Source organism: Grampus griseus (assembly GCF_964374135.1).
Source record: "Grampus griseus genome assembly, chromosome: 6".
Taxonomy (NCBI): Eukaryota; Metazoa; Chordata; class Mammalia; order Artiodactyla; family Delphinidae; genus Grampus; species Grampus griseus.
The window spans coordinates 21,177,150-21,196,835 of record NC_139000.1 but is presented as its reverse complement, the minus strand read 5'-3'; the positions used below and the strand labels follow the sequence as shown (position 1 = coordinate 21,196,835).

Below are 19,686 nucleotides of genomic sequence, written 5' to 3'. Positions count from 1 at the left end.
ATGAGAAGCCACTGCAATGAGAAGCCTGCGCACTGCAATGAAGAGTAGTGCCCGCTCACCGCAACTAGAGAAAGCCCGTGCGCAGCAACAAAGACCCAACCCAGCCTAAAATTAATTAATTAAAAAACAAAACAAAACAGGGTTGTACTCCAATCTCCCCTTCACCTTAGTGAAACTACAAGTATATTTCACTGCTTCAGCAGACTGTAAGCTATGCTTCCATCTCTAACACAATGGTATACTATTTTTATCCCAGAACAAACCAACGTCCCAAAATAATGGAGCTTATTAACCAAATACTATCTGGAATATTAGTTTTCCTAAAACCAATAGACACAAAGGGGTAAAAAACAGAGCATGGGTTTTGGAAACAAACCTTTGTTTGAATCCAGCCCCTGTCACTAGGGTATTAAGTTTGACCTAGGGTATCATGTTACAGTAACACCACAGGTTTTTTTCTTCTGTAAAATTAGTCTAATATTATAATAGATATGCAAAGTTTCCTTTTAAAATGACTTCTTATATACTGATACCCAGCAGGATAGGGATAAAATGCATTTTTTTAATCTGGGAGAGGGAGGCAAAAGCAGTACTGGTGAACAGAATGTTGATGTTCTGCCTATTTATCCTATCAATAATTAAGAGAGATCTCGAAATCTATGACTAGTTATGGATGTGGCTATTTCTTCTTTCACCTAAAACTGCTATACAACTCCTCAGGACTCACAGGAGTCCTCTCTTGAATGAAGATTTCCTGTTTTGGAGAAAAAAAGTGCAGAACAGTGCACAGAAATATGCTGTCTTTTATATTAGAAGAGGAAGAAAAAATATGTACAGTTGCCTATATTTGCATTAAAAAGGTACTAGAAGGGTAAAGAAAAAACTAATAAAATTGTTATCTTTGGGGGAAAGACAAGAAGGGGGACAACAATGTGAATGAGAGATCTCCCTATACACACAGTTGAATTTATTTTTTGGTGAATTACTTCTGTCCTTGTAACTTTTATTCATGAATTTAATTTTTACTTTTATCAAATACGTGTACTATAACAAATTTTACAAAATAGTCTATATGATAAAAGCAAATCTCTCCACCCAAACAGAATTGTTAAACAGTTCTTATTCTAATGGTTGCCACCACAACATTAGATTAATATGCTTATAGTTATCAACTTTAAAAATAAACTGGCTGACCTCTAATACGAAAACTTAGTTTATCTCTTATAATTCCTTTTTCTGTTCTCTCAATGTTTGAAATATATGCTCTTAATTTTAATTCTTGTGTAAGTATCTTTGAACTTTAAATACTACATTTGTATCTTTACTGCTTGTTTTGTCAATTTGACATTACCTCTTGATTCTCCATTTTGAAAGAAAGCTTTTGGGGCTAGTAATCTGTTCCCTCCCTCCCTCCCGCCCTCCGTCAACTTCATTTTTACTTTTATTGGTATGCTTGTTACATTCTGCCCTCCAACAATAGCATTCTGGGCTTTGTCCATTCCTGTCCTGTCCAAAGGTTGACTCAAAGTTGAAAATCAATAAACAGCATTTACACTTTTATTACTATAGAAATATTGTTCAAGGAAACATAATCCTGGAACACTTCACTTTTTACTCTACGCGTCTAATGTCACAACCTTAGAACCACTTGAAAAAGACTATTCTTAGAATCAAGATCAAATGGATTCTTTATTATACTCTACCAATTTCTTAACATTATGCTACATTCTAATTTGGTTCATAATTAGACATTTTTATTTATTTATTCATTCATTAATTTTTGCTTTCCGTGACATTTTAAAACTGTATTTTCCTCACACTATTATCATCATATTTTCATATTTTCCCCAAACTCTTCATGGCACCACTCATTCTATGTATTCCTCATTTTTCTTCCTAAGATCTCCCTCCTAAAACCCCCTTTTCTCCTGCTTCAATCTAGAATGACTGCTTTCTAGGACTTCTGAACAGCTATTAACTAAGGTCTTCTTTTCACTTTTCATCTGGGTTGGCTCAACTTTTTCCTGAACTTCTGTCTTCCTTGTCCTTAGTTCACATTATTATTTTGCTGGAGTACAACCTTAACAACTACCTAAATGATGGTAAACACCAAGGTAAACTTTCTGGGTCCATGCATGTCTGAAAATTCTATCCTCATAAGTAATCATTTGACAGCCAAGAATTCTGGGTTAAAAATTATTTTTTCCTAAGAAAATTAGGAAAAGATTCACCATTTTCATCTAGCATATAGTAGGGCTGGTAAGATGCCAGTCTGACATTCATTTCTTTGAAGTTGACTTGTTTTCTGCCCCCACCTCCCTGGAAGCTTTCTGAATCATCTCTTCATCGGTGGAACTCTAAAATTTCACAATAACATATCTAGGTGATAGTCCTTTGTACTCACTGTACTAGGTAATAAATAGGTGGGTCTGAAGCCTGAAACTAGAATGAGTTGGTCTGAAGCCTGAAGCTACCACTGTCCTTTGTACTTCATACTAAGTAATAAATAGGTTGGTCTGAAGCCTGAAGCTAACATGAATTGTTAACTCCCATCTCCAAAATCAACCATGGAGAAGCTGTAGAAGCTGAAGGGATATGTGGATTTCAGGAACCAAAATAATGTGAGAAAAACCTTGATGAAATGTAAGGGAAAAAGATAGATCAACAGTTGAATTGAAATTTTAATACATTTCTCTTAGAAAGTAATAGACCAAACATAAAAAATATGACCAGAAAAAAAAATACAATCAATAACTTGAACTAATAGATACACTGAATGCAGAACCAGACATCCAGTTAAGAATAAACATTTATAAAAACAGACATTGTATCAGGTTGGCAAACTTTATATGTAAAGGGCCAAATAGTAAGGGATTTTAAACTTTGTGGGCCATACAGTCTCTGTCATAACTCACAAAAGCAGTCACAGACAATATGAAAATGAATGAGCATGGCTGTGTTCCAATAAAACTTTAATTATAGACACTGAGATTTGAATCTCATCTATTTTTCACCTGTTACAAAGTATTAATCGTTGGATTTCTTTCAAGCATTTAGAAGTATAAAGACCATTTTAGATGGCAGGATGCATAAAAGCAGATGGCAGTGAGCCCTATTTAGCCCTTGGGCCATAGTTTGCCAACTCCCATATTAGTTCATAAAAGAAGTCTCAATATGTTCCAAAGGAATATACTGAACATACTATGTTCTCTGCAATAAAATTAGAAACAAAATTAAAAAGAGTGGCTAATGTTTGGGAACTAAACTTTTAAAGCCAGTAAATAATCCTGGAGTTAAAAAGGAAACTTTTTCGAAAAGATACATGCACCCCAATGTTCCTAGCAGCACTATTTACAAGAGCCAAGACATGGAAGCAACCTAAATGTCCATCAACAGATGAATGGATAAAAAAGTTGTGATATATATACACATAGGAATATTACTCAACCATAAAAAAGAATGAAATAATGCCATTTGCAGTAACATGGATGGACCTAGGGATTATCATACTAAAATGAAGTCAGAAAAAGACATATCATATGATATCACTTACATGTGGAATCTAAAAAATGATATAAATGAACTTATTTAAGAAACAGAAACAGACTCACAGACACAGAAAACAAACTTATGGTTACCAAAGGGGAAAGAGGAGGGAGGGATAAATTAGGAGTTTGGGATTGGCAGATACAAATTACTATATATAAAACAGATAAACAAAAGGCCCTACTGTAGAGCACAGGGAACTATATTCAGTATCTGTAATAAACTATAATGGAAAAGAATCTGAAAAAGAGAATATATATATACACATACATAAATAAACATATATATGTAACTGAATCACTTTGCTGTATACCAGAAACTAACACAACATTGTAACTCAACGATACTTCAAAAATAAATAAATAAATAAATAAAGGAAATTTTTTAAGAATCATAAGTAAAATATAAAAATACTTAGATATAATAAAAATGAAAACACAAATCCAAAACTTGTGGGATCCAGCTTTAGTACTTTAAGATAAATTTATAGTTGTAAATACATTTATGAGAAAACAGAAGATTTTAAAATATGTGAGTTAATTATTAACTCAAAAAAAATTACTTCAAAAAAGAAAAAATCGAGAGCAAAAGAGCAAATCCAAATCCTAAAATTACTGTGAGAGGAATAAAAAACCTGAATTCACCATAAGAATTAAAGATAGTGAAATAACAGACAAAGACATCCCTATCCCCCACTACCAACCCAGGTCCAGATGACTTTGCAGGTGAGATCAACTAAACTTTGAAGAAAAAAGTTGTTCCACAAAACAGCAAAAGAATGAAAGTTAATCAGTTCATTTTAAGCAGCTAGTGAATGAAATCTTGATTCCAAAAATAAAATTAGAAAATCACCTCTTTGCAACTATCATTATAATAACGAATTAAGGCAAGGACCATCACATAGATGCTAAAACTAGTAGATTAAAATTTGAGAATTAAAATAATATTAGCATGGCCTTAAAGTACCACTCCACAAAATACTTACTAGTTGCAAAGAGAAAAACAGTAAATTTACAGCAGAAAACCTGGCAAATACAACTTTAACCAAGTGATCAAAGTTAACATTACAAGTTATAGGACAAATCAACATCCTCTGCTTTCTGATAAAATACACTGAGAATAGAACATGACTTCTGTGGTATTCCTGCAAAAATACATAACCTAAATCTATTTATAAGAAACAGATAAACTCAAAGTAAGGGATATCCTACACAATAACATGCCTATATTCTTTTAAAATGTCAATATCATGAATCAAAAAGACTGAGGGAACATTTTAGATTAACTTCCAGATTTTGATAATTATGCTACAGTAATGTAAAAAAAAATGTCTTTATTTTTAGGCAATTACACTCTAAAGTATTTAGGGGTGAAAGAATAAAGTAAAATAATATATCAGTGAAGTTTCAAGGAATCTCCTTGACAAACTATTAATTACGAAGGGAAAATTAGTAACTTAATATAGTGGAGAAGCTGGGCTGACAATCATGCTAACCAAATAATGATTCAGAAAGTGAAAAAAAGAATATAGAGAGATATATGTATATCTACAGAAAGTAACATACACATATGTATAAAGAAAAAGAGAGAAACACTATAAATGAATAATAAAACAAATGGGGCAAATGTGAATTACCTGGGTAATGGTTATATAAGTTTTTATACTATTCTACAACCTTTCTGTAAGTTTGTATTAAAGTTTCAAAAAACTAAGATATCGATGAAATTCACCACATTAGTATACTATGAAAAAAGAAAACCTTTAAAAGGGAAAAATCAAAGTATGTATAAATTATGGTAAGCTATTAGAGAGAGAGAGAATGTGGTAATATAAAAAAGTCATATGCACAGTGATTTACAACCAAAAAAGTATTTGCACTTACATGATCTTACTTGGACATTAATAAGCTATTTTACTATTCATTTTTCAGTATTTATTCACTACTTTGAGTTAGGTAGTTGTATTAGTTATGAATGGATGCATAACAAATTACCCCAAAATCTAGCAACTTATAAAAACAAGAATTTTTAAACTCAATTTCTGAGAGTCAGGAACCTGGGCATGGCTTAGTTAGGTCCTCTGGCTCAGAGTCTCTCACAGGCTGCAATCATCTCAAGGCTCAATAGAGGAAATGGAGGTCCCACTTCCAAGCTCACTCAAGTGGCTGCTGGCAGGATTCATTCTGTAAATGGGCCTCTCCATAACGTAGCTCACTTTTATCAGAGTAAACAAAAAGAAAGCAAGAGAAGCCAGTCCTTAGAAACCTAATCCTTCAAGTAGATTTAAGCCTACCATCTCGCTATTTGTTATCTCTTTGGCTCATCCATCCTTTAACCTATCTTAAACACAGACAGATTAAAAGAAAAGGAAAAGGAACAGGAAAACGATATACCCCACAAATACTAATCATAAGAAAATTGGAATGACTAGAATGACTACATTACTATCACACAAAGTAGATTTCAGGACAGGAACTATTACTAGATAAAGATATATATTACAAATGATTTTTTTAAAGGTTAATTCATCAAGAAAATATAACATTCTTAAATGTGAATGCATCTAATAACTGAGCTTTAAAATATATAAAGCAAAAACTGACAGAACTACAAAAAGAAATAAAAGAACCACAACTACAGATGGAAATTCCAATATTCTTCTCCCCTTTCAGTAATTAACAGAATAGCAAGAAAATCAGGAAAGTTAGAGAAGACTTGAAACTTCAACCAGTTTATTCTATTGACATTTATAAGGCACTACACCCAACAAAAGTAAACTATACATTTTTTTAAGTGTACATAGAACATTCATAAAGACAGACTATAGCTTGACATTAAAACAAACCTCAGAAAATGTAAAGGTGTGAAATGGTATACAGCATGATCTCTAATCAAAGTAGCATTTAAAAAAATAGAAAGGGACTTCCCTGGTGGCACAGTGGTTAAGAATCTGCCTGCCAATGCAGGGAACATGGGTTCAAGCCCCGATCCGGGAAGATCTGACATGCTGTGGAGCAACTAAGCCTGTGTGCCACAACTACTGAGCCCACGTGCCACAACTGAAGCCCGCACACCTACAGCCCATGCTCCGCGACGAGAAGCCACTGCAATGAGAAGCCTGTGCACCAGGACGAAGAGTAGCCCCCACTAACCGCAACTAGCATGGCAATGAAGACCCAACGCAGCCATTAATTTATTAATTAAATTTCAAAAAGATAAATAAAAATAGTTAAAAATAGAAATCCCAAGATTTGGCTTTGAAAACCCCAAAATCTTTAGAAATTAAATCACGCTTATAAATAATCATAGGTAGGGCTTCCCTGGTGGCGCAGCGGTTGAGAATCTGCCTGCCGATGGAGGGGACACGGGTTCGAGCCCTGGTCTGGGAAGATCCCACATGCCGTGGAGCAACCAGGCCCGTGAGCCACAACTACTGAGCCTGTACGTCTGGAGCCTGTGCTCTGCAACAAGAGAGGCCATGACAGTGAGAGGCCCGTGCACTGCGATGAAGAGTGGCCCCCGCTTGCCACAACTGGAGAAAGCCCTCGCACAGAAACGAAGACCCAACACAGCCAAAAATAAATAAATAAACAAACCAATGAACCAACAACAAAAAAAAATCTTAAAAAAAAATCATAGGTAAAAAGAGAAATCACACTAAGAGTAGAAAATACTTTGAACTGAGTGAAAATTAAAACCCAGCACACCAAATTTTGTGTGATGCAATGAAAGAAAAAAATCTGAACAGCACAATATCTATTTTTTAAAACTGAATTCATAATTAAAAACCTTCCTGCAAAGAAAATGCACCCACAAATGGCTACACTGATGAATTCTATCAAACATTTAAAGAAAAAATACTACCAATCTTATACAAACTCTCGTCAACAGATTGGACATGGCTGAAGAAAGAATTATGAGCTTGAAGACATTTCAACAGGAACTTCCCAAACAGAAAAGCAAAGAGACAAAAGAACTGGGGGAAAAAAAAAAAAAAAAAGAAAGAGAAAAAGAGAGAGTGAAGCAGAAAAAAACATTTCAAAGTAATGAATGACCAAGAGCTTTCCACAATCAATGATAGAGACCAAAACCACAAACCCAGGATCTCAGAGAACACCAAGTAGGATAATACCAAAAAATATGCACTTCAGCAGATCATTCAAACTGCAGAAAACCAAACACAAAGAGAAAATCTTGAGGAAAAAAATCCTCCTTACCTACAGAGGACTAAGGATAAGAATTACAGAGGTTTCTTTCTCATCAGAAACCATGGAAGCAGGAAGAAAGTAGAGTGGACTATCTAAAGAGTTAATGGAGAAAAAAAAACCCCACCAACCTAGAATTCTATATGAAAAGCATCCTTCAAAAGCAAAGGAGAGGGGCTTCCCTGGTGCCGCAGTGGTTGAGAGTCAGCCTGCCAATGCAGGGAACACGGGTTCGTGCCCTGGTCCGGGAAGATCCCACATGCCGCGGAGCGGCTGGGCCCGTGAGCCACGGCCGCTGGGCCTGCGCGTCCGGAGCCTGTGCTCCGCAACGGGAGAGGCCACAGCAGTGAGAGGCCCGCGTACCGCCAAAAAAAAAAAAAAAAAAAAAACAAACAAGCCCCTCCCCCCCCCCACCAAAAAAGTAAAGGACAAATAAAGACTTCTTCAGACAAAAACCAAGGAAATGTATTATCAGTAGACCTGCCCTACGAAAAGGAAGACAAGGAATAAATGAAGGTATTTTATACTTCTTATTCTTAATTGATCTAAAAAGCCTGTTTATTTAAAGTAATAATAGTAACAATGTATTGGGTGATTACTGCATATGGTTAAGTAAAATGAAAGATAACAGTGTCCTAAGGGACAGGAAGGAGAAATTGAAAATGCTCTGTTGAAGGTACCTGCAGTATACATGAAGCAGCATAGCATTATTTGAAGGTGGACTTAAAATGAGCTGTAAATGTATACTGCAACCATTAAAAAAATTTTTTTAAAGAGGTATAAGATGCTAACAGAGGAAATAAATGGAATCATATAAAATGCTCAATTAAAACCAGAGAAGGCAAAAAAAAAAAAAAGGAGAAAATAAAAACAAAGAACAAGCTAATGAATACAAAGTTATGAACAAGGTACTTATTAATTTAATTAAATTAATCATCCCTTGAAACGTGAATGGTAATGGCCTACATATACCAATTAAAAGACTGATTGCTCAGAGTGGATTTAAAAAAAAAAAAAAAAACCTAACGATATGTTGTCTACAAGAAACCCACTTTAAAAGAATAGGCAAAAAAGTTAACATTCATAAAAGAAGGTAAGTGAATGGCTAATAAGCACATGAAACGGTACACACCACCACCAGTCATCAGGTCAATGGAAATTAAAACTATAATAAGATGCTACTAGGCATTATAGTTATACTTGCTAGAATTCCTAACAGTGAAGTGTTGGCAAGGATGTGGGGCAACCTGAACTGTAATACAAAGCGGCTCCAAGTGTAAAGTGGTACATTTAAAAAAATAACCAAGTTAAACATACACATATCCAATTTTACTCCTAAGCATAGTGTACAATGACACACACATTTACCCAGAGACATACACAAATGTTTACAGTCGCTTTATTCATAATAGCTCAAATCTGAAAAGAACCCAAATGCCCACCAACATGAGAATGGATTTTTAAATATTGTGATATATTCACACAATGGAATACTCTCGTTAATAAATAAGAAAGAACTACTGATACATAGAACATAGATAAATCTAAAAATCCATTTTGCTGAGTAAAAGCCAGGCATCAAAGAGCTTATGCTGTATATATGGAGTATTAATATTTATTTCATTTATATGAAAATCAAACACACAAAATCTTTGGTGACAGAAATCAAGAGTTGCGTAGACTGGGTCTAGAAAAGGGCAACAGGAAACAAGGGGATACGTTTGTCAAAATTTATTGCACTGTACCCTTAAGACCTGTGCATTTCACTCTATGGAAGTTACTGCTCAGTTTAAAAAAACAAAAAAAATTTCTGGCAAAGGCCTTTTCTGTAGTTCAAACACTGCAAGCAGTAGGTGCATTTTTTCTGCAAAGGGTCAGAAAGTAAATATTTTAGAATTTGCGGTCATATGGTCCCTGTTATAACCCTTCTGTCATTGTATCGTTAAAGTATCCAGACAATATGGAAACAAATGAGCATGGCTGTGTTTCACTAAAACTATTTACAAAAACAGGTGGCAAGCTGGATTTGGTCCACAGGCTGTAGTCTGCTAACTCCTGGTGGAGCAACAGAAAATCAATCTTCAAAATTAATTTAAATACACTGTAGTGTTTTTTCCTATATAGTGACAGGCATGATAATTATTAGAAGCCAATTATAGTCCTTCCTAAATTTTTAGGTTTTTCTATACTCACCTAATCATTTAAAATAGAAAGATAAACTAGAAAATCCCTAAAATATATTTAATATGGAAGATCATCATTTTAAAAAATCATTTAATGGCCACTATAGTATTCTGAAAAATTACCCAGGAATGTGAGAAATATTTAAGATACACTAGCTAGTAATAATTAAAGTATGAACTAGAAATTTAAAATACACTTAGTTACACACACAAAAAGCTATGTTACCCACAATGCTGATGCCTTGGTTTATCTGGTATAATAAAGTTCTTGAAACATGCCCAGCATCAATCATCATCACCTGGTTTGTTCTTTATTTAAAAGAATTGAAAATTAAGAACAGCAATTCTTGCTGTTTTTAAAAGCATTTCAGAATACAAAATAACATATGGAAATAAAAGAAATATTTTATGAGAAGTACCAAAAGCTAATTTTTTGCCTAATTTAGGCAAGGCTCAAAAACCCTGCAAAGAACCTGCAGGTTCAAACTCTGCAAAGAACACTCAGGGTATACAACTAGGTATAAATAAATCTCAAATACAGCACAGCCCTAAGCTGCCTGAAAATGTTTATCCATCTTCAAGAAAATTCTAATCTAAAAAAAGAATTTAATTCTCTCTCACCATGGTATATACCTATTAGAAGAAACACTAGCAAAATCAGAAGGCTTGGGCTCCAGTATAAGTTTGCCACTTAATTGACTGTGTGAGAATTTGGCATCCATTCATTAATCAAGCATTTCTGAGAGCTTACTATGTGCCAGATACTGGAAACACAGTAGTGAAGGAAATATCAAAAATTCCTGCCCTCATGACACATTCTAGTGAGTCACTTAATCTCTAAAAACAATTCAGTTTTCTTTCACTAAGGTAATGGACTTCATATTTAAGGGTATTTTCAATTCTCTAAAATAAAATCCATATTACTTTCTGCATCCGGGAAAGCAACTGATGGAGCATAACCTGAAATCCAGTCTTTCACTGGCTAAAACTATTTCTTGTGTCATTATATTCAGACAGCAAATAAAAGAAAATAAGTGACATTCTTGAAGAACTTATTTAAATTAGCTAATTTTGGTTTATACAATCTAGAGAAAATATGAGCCTTATTGGCCTATTACTTGGTAACTAAACTTCCTTGGATGGGATCCAAGAAAGAAGCAGAACAATCTTATGAGAATTTTCTTCATATAATGAATAATTTTACAGACATTTCCAGTATTGCCAAGTGAATCAACTAATCAGCTTATCCTTTCTTCGGAGTAGGATCTGATCTCTGTTTCCAAACTGCTTGCTGGAACACAGGTAGTCAGAGATCCTAATTGCATATTCAAATCTAGTTCCTGAGCCTTACATTTAAATTTTTCTCTTATCTATCATCAAGATATATTTTTCCCCAAAATAAAACAGGCATGACAGTCCTTCAAGCATAATTCCTCAACTCCCAAGTGTAAGTTTTTTAAATGTTTCATGTATTCGTTTTTCCCAGATAAACTCTAGAATCACAAATTATGTTTCTGGTAAGACCAAAACAACTCTCACTTTAAATATCCCTTCCCTCACAGGCCCCTACGGAGACACCAAAAGGGATCCAAGACATAAGCCTAAGCCTGCGGTTTCTATCTATGAGTATCATTCCCAAATGAGAAACTGACATAAGTATCTACCAAAAAAAAAAAGTATATCCCACCAAGAGGTTTCTCCATTTATTTTCAACTCATAAAATATGTTCGAAGTTTGCCAAAGCAAGCTAACTCCATCCAACTTCAAAAGACAGTATAAGCAGTAGTCCCCAATTATGCTAATCTTGAACATCCTATTGTTAGTCTAAAACTCTGCTATCTTTACGCTTATATTTTAAGATGTTTTAGGAATATGAGTACCACCATCAGATCCAATAAAACCAAATGCAGAAGTGTTGAAATTGTTAGCTAGAGATGATGGACAGAAAGCAGCAAAACAACTTTACATAAAATACATATAATATACACATGAATTATTTCCATTTTCTACAGTAATATGAACTGTAAGTGGTCTCTAGAACTAGATTCTCAACTCAGCTGCATCAAATACCAAATTGCTCAAAGAAATCTTAAAACTTCCATTTATATTTTAAAAGCCTCATATTGATGAACTCGATTTGTATTTTAGAATCCAATAAATGAGAAGATTTTGATAAAACTGAAATGACTTATAACTTAAAAGAATCATTACTGTAAAATATTAATTATCCAGCTCTCCCATTGTTCACCTTTTAGACAGTACCCTCATTGCTGGCAGCGAGGTACAACGAAAAAAAAGGTCAGGTTTGTAATCAGAAAGACATGTGTTTGAACTCTGGTGCACCACACCTTGAACACAAACTTTCTGAACCTATTTTTTCATCTCTAAAATGGGAATATTAACACCTACCTTGAAGAACTGTTTCAATTATTAGTGAAATATATGTAAAGCATCTTTTATATAATAGGGATTGAAGAAACTTTAGCTGCTATTACTATTTTATTACTCATAAATGCATCCAAGACAAGATAAAAGAAAGGACATGGCAGGAAAATAAACCAGAGCCTAGGTTACATGTAACTGCTAAAACAACAAAAGCAAATAAATACCCTGATAGTTCAAGCGAAATTTTGGGCTAAACTTTTTGTTCACATTTTATATAAACAAGATAATATTGTAACCACTCTTTATAAACACATAAAATCCAAAATTAGCTACAGGTCTACTTATGTTGGAGCTAAATAAAAATGAAAGATTATCATCATACAATAAAACAGATAATTTTATGAACAGGTGAGATGATTTCACCATTGGAAAAAAATGCCAAAACTAAGATTTAAAAATGCTTATGAAAGGATATTAAAAGATTCCTACCTTTAAACCGACTGCTATAAGATCTGTAACAACACTGTATGGAAAAAGTAAAAAGAGAAAATGGAAAACAAAGTTAGAGAACAAGTTTTAAAAAGACAGAGATAATAAGATAAAGAAAAAAAGAAAAAGCATTATAATAACAAATAATAAAAATAAGAATGTGATGAGTTGTGAAATGTTAATACAAAGAAAAGTGATGGGACAGTCTAGCAACAGCAGAGTGTAAAAGCAAAGCTTTAATAGCAATGTAAGAAACAAATAATAAATCAAATTCTCCTTTGGTATTTAGAAAAATGTAGTTGTGCTTCAATAAAATGAGTACGTGTTTATCCATTTACCTCTATTTAACAAACCCAAACCAAAACTTTAAATCACCAAAGTTCACTCTTTTAAATCACTGGTATGAATTATCGTATTTAAAGTTTTAAATGAAACAAAACCAGTGAGTGGATTTTACAGAAATAGACAGTAACTTGCAAATTTGCATCTACCACCCAAAGGGCTCACCAAAATATACCTAAGACAGTCTCTCAGAATTAAAAACACAAACATCAAACTTCAGACATCAAAGTTTTCAAAGATTTGCTTTAAAAAAAATTCTACCACATCAAAACTGTGTTTAAGTATCAGTAGGAAATGAGCACACACACACAAAAGAAAGTTGGGATTTGAGGTGGAACTAGAAAGTTATGTTGACTGGTGGTTTTTTTTTTAACTATCCAAAATAATGAAAAAGGACCCTTTTCAGGCTATGGAAGAATGTAGAAATTTAAGTAGCCTCCTAAAAGCATAAACTGTGTTCAAAACCATATCCCGTAACACCAAGATGTAAAAAACCCACATACTTCTGCCAAGCAAAAATCCATCTCTTCCAACCCCCCAAAAAACTGTCTTCAATTAAGTTTGTCTCAACTCCTAAAAGAAAGCTATAATAAAATTCTATATATTGTTAATAACCTATGTCATCATTACTTAATAAAAGTAAACAAGTTTATGTTTGTTTAATGATGCAAACTTAATTGTTTTAAACAATAACCATGTAGAGTTAAAATTCTTTCTTTTGAAACTTAAATTTTGTTTGAAATCTAAATGTGATAACTGACATTTGTGCATAAAAAATTAGATTGTCTAATATGTACTAGGTATTGGTCCCGATGCAAAGAGTAAATCATGCTGCTACTTGAACTCCCAAATGAACTTACCTTCCAGTATGTCTTACTGCCCCACATATTTAAACCAATAAACTCATTCTTAGCTTTCAAACCACATTTAGGGTGAAGAGAAAGTTAACTTCTTAAACACTATCTGAAAGAGTAAGTCTGCACTTCACAGTTGCCCAAGAGTTTAACAGCCAAGATGCATAAGCCAAGAGTCCTCTTTCTTATCACTATAAATTTTCCAATACAAAAAGCTAGTCTGCTTCCGTATCTCAAGTCAAACCACTAGTCAAGACAATTCACTACACATAGTGAAATACTACTTCCACAGCCTTTCTCAACTGAAATATTGGTGTAATTATACAATTAAGATAGTAAAATTCTGCGCACATATAAAGTGTAATTGAAAAAGGTGGTGTGAAATGAGTTTTCAACAATGCTCTCAGAGAAGCTTCAATTAAACAATAAAAATAGATTCAATTAAATTTTAAAAATACTTTGGAGAACATCACCACAATCTAAAATTGCACTTTGTCTAACGTCTGTAACAGTGTGCAATGTACATTCAAATGAGTTAATCCCATATATTATCATATAGACTTATTATAAAACTAGGATAAACGAAATCTAATGAAGGCAAAAATTGTTCGAAGATTCCATCGTCTTTACACAGTACAATTACAATCAACTATATGGCAACATGTATGCGGCTTTACTGTTCAAGCAAGTTCTGTATACTCCACAACCAAGAGGTCTCCAGAAATCTTGTCATCAAAATCAAGTAAAAGGCCAAACAAAATCTCAAGTGCATAATGAAAATAAATAAGTGGATTTGCAGGCTCTAATAGAGGTTTTTTTTTTTGGATCTTGATGCACATAGACTACGACCTTCAACTAATTCACCAAGATCCTAATCTAGTTGTTTTCTTAATCATTCAAATATCTGTCTGGTCCCACCCCATAATCCTGGGTCCCCAGAGAAATATTTATATCGGTGATCCTAAATCTTTATTTTGGCCACAGACCTCATTCACTTTTAAAGCGCTTCGAAGCTCCCCGAAAATCGCACTTATGCAATATTTTGCATACATCGCAGGGAATTCACAAGTTTCTTGGGGGGCGGGGGGTTGGTAGGGGCACGCGTCCCTGGTCACCGAGTCCAGACGCCCGGTGTACGGTAATCGGTAACAGAGCTCCCAGCACAAGCCCGGAGACCGCGTGGGACCCCGGCTCCGGGACCGGGTCGCCGTCCAGACGTGTACCTGCGCGTGCCCTAGCCGTCCGCCACTCCGCGGCCACTCGCCTCCCCGCCAGAGGAAGCTCCAGCGCCCGCCCCACCTCCCCGGTAAACAGCAACTCTCCGAGCGGGAGGACGCCCGCCCCGAGCGCCGCCTCCGCCTCCCCCAGCGCCGCGCACCATTTTCTGAGAGGAAGTGTCTGGAGGCCGGGCCGGGCTCGGCGGACCTCGGCACCCGCGGGGTGCACTGGGCTTTCCTCCGCTTCCTTGGGCGAGGGTGTGAAAAGGCGGACATTACGGGGGCACCGCGAGGGGGAAGGAGAGGCTGCGGCGGACCGCCCCTCCGGGTCTCGGGACTCCCTGAGGAGGCGCCCGGAAGCCCCGCCGTCGGGCTCGGCCCGGGCCGCTCCTTGGGCCGCCGGCCCGCACCCGGCTCCCCCGCTCCGGCGCGTCCGGCCGAGAACCGAGAAGAAGCGGGCAAGCGCAGCCCGGTGGCCGCCAAGCACTTACCCATCCATGGCCCACACGGAGGAGCGCACAGTGCGGAGACTGACGGGCCCACCGCGAACGGAGGGAGGAGGCAGCGGCAGCAGGGCGGCTCCGGGTACCGGCAAGCTGCGCTTCTCTCGAGCTCCGGCCGGTCGAAGGTGGAAAGAGAGTGGAAAGCAGGGGCGGAGACCAGGGACGCTCCCGCCACCGCCGTGCCCCCGCCTTCCCCACCCCCCCCGAGCGCGTCCCCGCCTCGCCTCACCCCGCCCCTCAGCGTCGACGCCCTCCCTGGGCCCCGCCCACAGCCGCCCTCCGGCTCGGCTCCAGGGCGCCCTCTTCCTGCGGCTGCCCTGAGACTCCTCCTCCGGGTGCCCCGCCCCGGCGCGCGCGCCCCGCCCCCGCCTCCCTCCTGCGCTCACGGGAGCGCGCGCCTTGTGCTTCCCGCTTCGCCGCCCCACCCGCGCTCCCGCGGGCTCCGCCGGCCTTCCGGCTTCTGCGCCCGGGGCGGCCTAGCTTGGACACCTCCCTCTACCGGCGGGAAAAGCGTTGGGGACCCGACTCCGGAGAGTAGGTAGGAGTGTCCCGCGAGGGCCCCAGAACCGCGGCGGAATTGCCCCGGGTGGGCAAGGCTGTTGGTGGCTCGGCCCGGAGCAGGGAGGCCCGGCGCGGGCTGTGGTCTTCGGAGCCCCAGGCCTTGCAGCCCCAGGAAGCGCCAGTCACCCGCCCGGTGACCCTCACCGGCTCGATAGGTGTGGTTGGGATGAAGATGAAAGAGGGGAAAGAGACTGCCCCGAACTTGAGAATATTTGCGTTTTTATACAGTTTTAGTCTCTGAGTGCCTTTCGACCTCGACTGTGTGGGATCGAATTTATGGGAAACATTCATCGCACAATATGGAATGGCCACTGTATTGCTAGCATTTTATAAAAGTTTACACATTCTCCCTGTAAAACAACAACAAAAACCTACGAGGGAGTGCTTATTCTCGTTTTTCAGATGAAAATTTAGACATGAATAGAATGATTTGCCTACAGTTTCACACCCGCTAAAGCCCTTTCCTCTTAGTCTGAGCAAAATTAGAAGCATATAACTTAGTGGCAACTTGCTTTTTTTCCCTTTTATATTCTGTTTGGTTCCGAAATTGAATGATTTTTCAATTCGGAGATTGCCAAAACGTGAGCCACTAAACGCTGTCCTCCACCAAATTCTTAACCTCCTGAGTAGAAAGAGGGGGCCGCTCCCTCTCATCCTCATATGAAAAGCCAGTAACAAGAAGCTCAATCATCTGTCCTTGCTACTATCCCGCTTTTTAAAAGTGGGTGCTACCTAAAAGATTTAAACTGTCGATTCATCCATCATTCACTTAATATTTATTACTTACTCTGTGCCAAGCACTGCAGGGCTATCCAAGAAAATCAGGTCCCAGCCTTTGCGGTTGCATGGATTCCTCCCTTAGTTTATTTATTTATTGGCAAAACAGTTTTCAAACAGCTCAGGTATCTTATTCAGAGAGATCATTTTTAAAATACTGTATCTAACCTAAATCCCACTTTGCAAAAGGTCAAATATATTCTGTTTTGTATGTTAAATCTAATTGCAGTTGTAAACATTGCCAACTTACATTGCTAGATGGATATTAAAAATATCAGCAAGATAAATAGCTGATGTGGTCTTGCTATTGTTGTTTTGGGGATATATTCTGTTGATGAAATTTCCTTAATTTTTTTTTTTTTTAGCTACACAAGTAATAATATGCATACATGCTCATTTGGAAAATTCAAACAATATTAAATATTAAAAAGTTATAATTATTTTTCTTCACAAGCCACCCACTGCCCACGATAACCAGTGTAACAATTGTGTGTGCATCCTTCCAAGACCCTCACTGGTTTTTGCTTTTCTCACGTAAAAATCCTGGAGATTTTTTTTTCATGTCAGTACTTTTCATTTACTTAATTCTTTTTAATACTGCATAGTATTTCATAATTTCATGTGCCATAATTTTATTTAACCTTTTCCAAAATAGTGGAAATTTACAGTTTCTAATTAGTCAAAATAATTAACAGTATTGCAGAGAACATCATGTATGTCTGAACATCTTTGCACACGTATAATTATATCTGAGGAATAGATTGCTAGAAGCAGAATTGCAGAACAAAGGGCATAAGCATTTTCAGATTTCATAAATATTGCCAAAATAATTCCCTAAAAGCTGAACCAATTTACTCTTTATTTTTTAAAAAAAGTTCTATTTCTCTTAGCCAATGCCTTAAGATAACTAATAAATTTCAATATTAAAAAATAACCATGAAGTCTATCTCAAACTCACTGTCCATGTTACTAACAATAACTCTGAAAAGTCTCCAGTGTAAAGTATACCTGACTAAAATGAATAGAACTATATGGTATTTCCTAAACACTTAACATCCAGTTTTACAACAGAAGCCTAGATAATCAAAAAACTACTCAGGACAGAAAACAAGGTGAAACCTTGTCCTTTCCCCTGCCTCTTGGTCATAAGTTTAAAAGACTTCTCATGGATTCAGCTCCACAGGTTTGTGAGTTTCCCTGATTCAAAAACAGTAGATAGTATGGAATTTAGTTATGCTACAACACTTTTAGAACCCTAGCTATCCCCATAATCCATATGGCATTGGAAAACCGTGGCCTTCTATAATGTCAGCAGAAGTTTCTGAGTTTCTGGAATGATCAGATATCACCCACATGACCTGGCTTTGCATGAGAGCTTTATGTTCTGTATACTGGCTTCTTGATGGCAAAGAGGATAACACATTCTTTATTTGCTAATTGCTCTATACTTTTGAAAAGTAAGACAGTTACAATAGTTTATAAATTTTCTAGCATTTAACCTTCCTGTGTTTTTATTCTAATATTTTTTCTTTTTTTTTTTAAATTCTAAGAAATTCCCCTGAAACACCTTCATCTGATAAGAGACACCCCTGCCCCCTCCATTATTATGTTTGGACAAAATGTAACCTTTGAACATTTCCCTTAAGGCATTGCAATATGCAGTGGTAGTTAACATTTAACCAGCATTATTACCCTATTCATGTTTATAGGTAAGACTTCTTAAGACAGAAAAATAATACAGAGATGCCAATATAAGTCAGAAATAAGACCAGCCATTTGATGAATCTGGGAGGTGGACATTTTAATATCATTTTATCCCCTGATAAATATAAGATCATAATTGTTAACATATATATGCTAAGACACAAACATATGAAATTATACTGAGTGAAAAAAGCTAAACTCAAAAGGCTACAAACCATATGATTGCATTTATATGACAGTCTGAAAATGACAAAATGACAGAGATGGAAAACAGATTAGTGGTTGCCAGGTGTTAGGAAATGGGGGGCGGGGGGGTTGGATATGGAGCGAGAAGGAGATGAGTGTGACTATAAGCGAGTAGCAAGGGGGATTTTTGTGGTGATGGAGCAGGTCTATAGCTTGATTGTGGGGTGGGTTATACAAATATACACATGATAAAATTGCACAGACCTTTAGACACAAGTGCATATAAAACTAGCAAAATCTGAGTAAGATTTGTTGATTGTACCAGTGTCAATTTCCTGGTTTTGTTACAGTTATTAAGATGTTACCATTGGGGGAAACTGGGTGAAGAGTACGTGGGACCTCTTTGTACTTCTTTTAAGACTTATTGTGAATCTATAATTATTTCAAAATAAAACAATAAAGAAATATTCCAAAGTGTTCCCTTAATACATGTTATTTGTTCAGTAGTCAAGCAATAGCTTCAAAGGCTTAAGAAAAATGTGTAGGTGTATAATTCATATTTTTCAGGCTCTATCAACTTAGTAGGCAGACTAGGTTATAATAGCTGACACACACTGAGTCTTCCCAGTCTGTTGTATGATGAGCCTTCCTTCAGAGTCCTTCCCAGCTGTTTGAGGAGTAGAGTTGAAAGTGTTTCCTGCATACTCACTGACCTCTCTGCCACCATGAGTTAT

General features: G+C 36.8%; 1 protein-coding gene across 4 annotated transcripts in view; it reads right to left on the bottom strand.

Annotated features, from left to right (window-relative positions):
• Nucleotides 1-15,843, bottom strand: part of PTBP3 (polypyrimidine tract binding protein 3) — a 101,299-nt gene extending 85,456 nt beyond the window's left edge. For 2 of the 4 annotated variants that reach the window (XM_082655710.1, XM_082655711.1), the window contains exons 1-2: nucleotides 15,713-15,791; nucleotides 12,809-12,842 (exon numbers count right to left, since the gene is read on the bottom strand). In XM_082655710.1, the coding sequence (XP_082511836.1) occupies nucleotides 12,809-12,842; nucleotides 15,713-15,720 (42 nt within the window). In that variant the 5' untranslated portion in view covers nucleotides 15,721-15,791. Of the gene's footprint in view, nucleotides 1-12,808; nucleotides 12,843-15,712 lie in introns of all 4 variants that reach the window. The other 2 variants (XM_082655712.1, XM_082655713.1) reach the window with 1 other exon arrangement.
• Nucleotides 15,844-19,686: the final 3,843 nt, after the last annotated feature.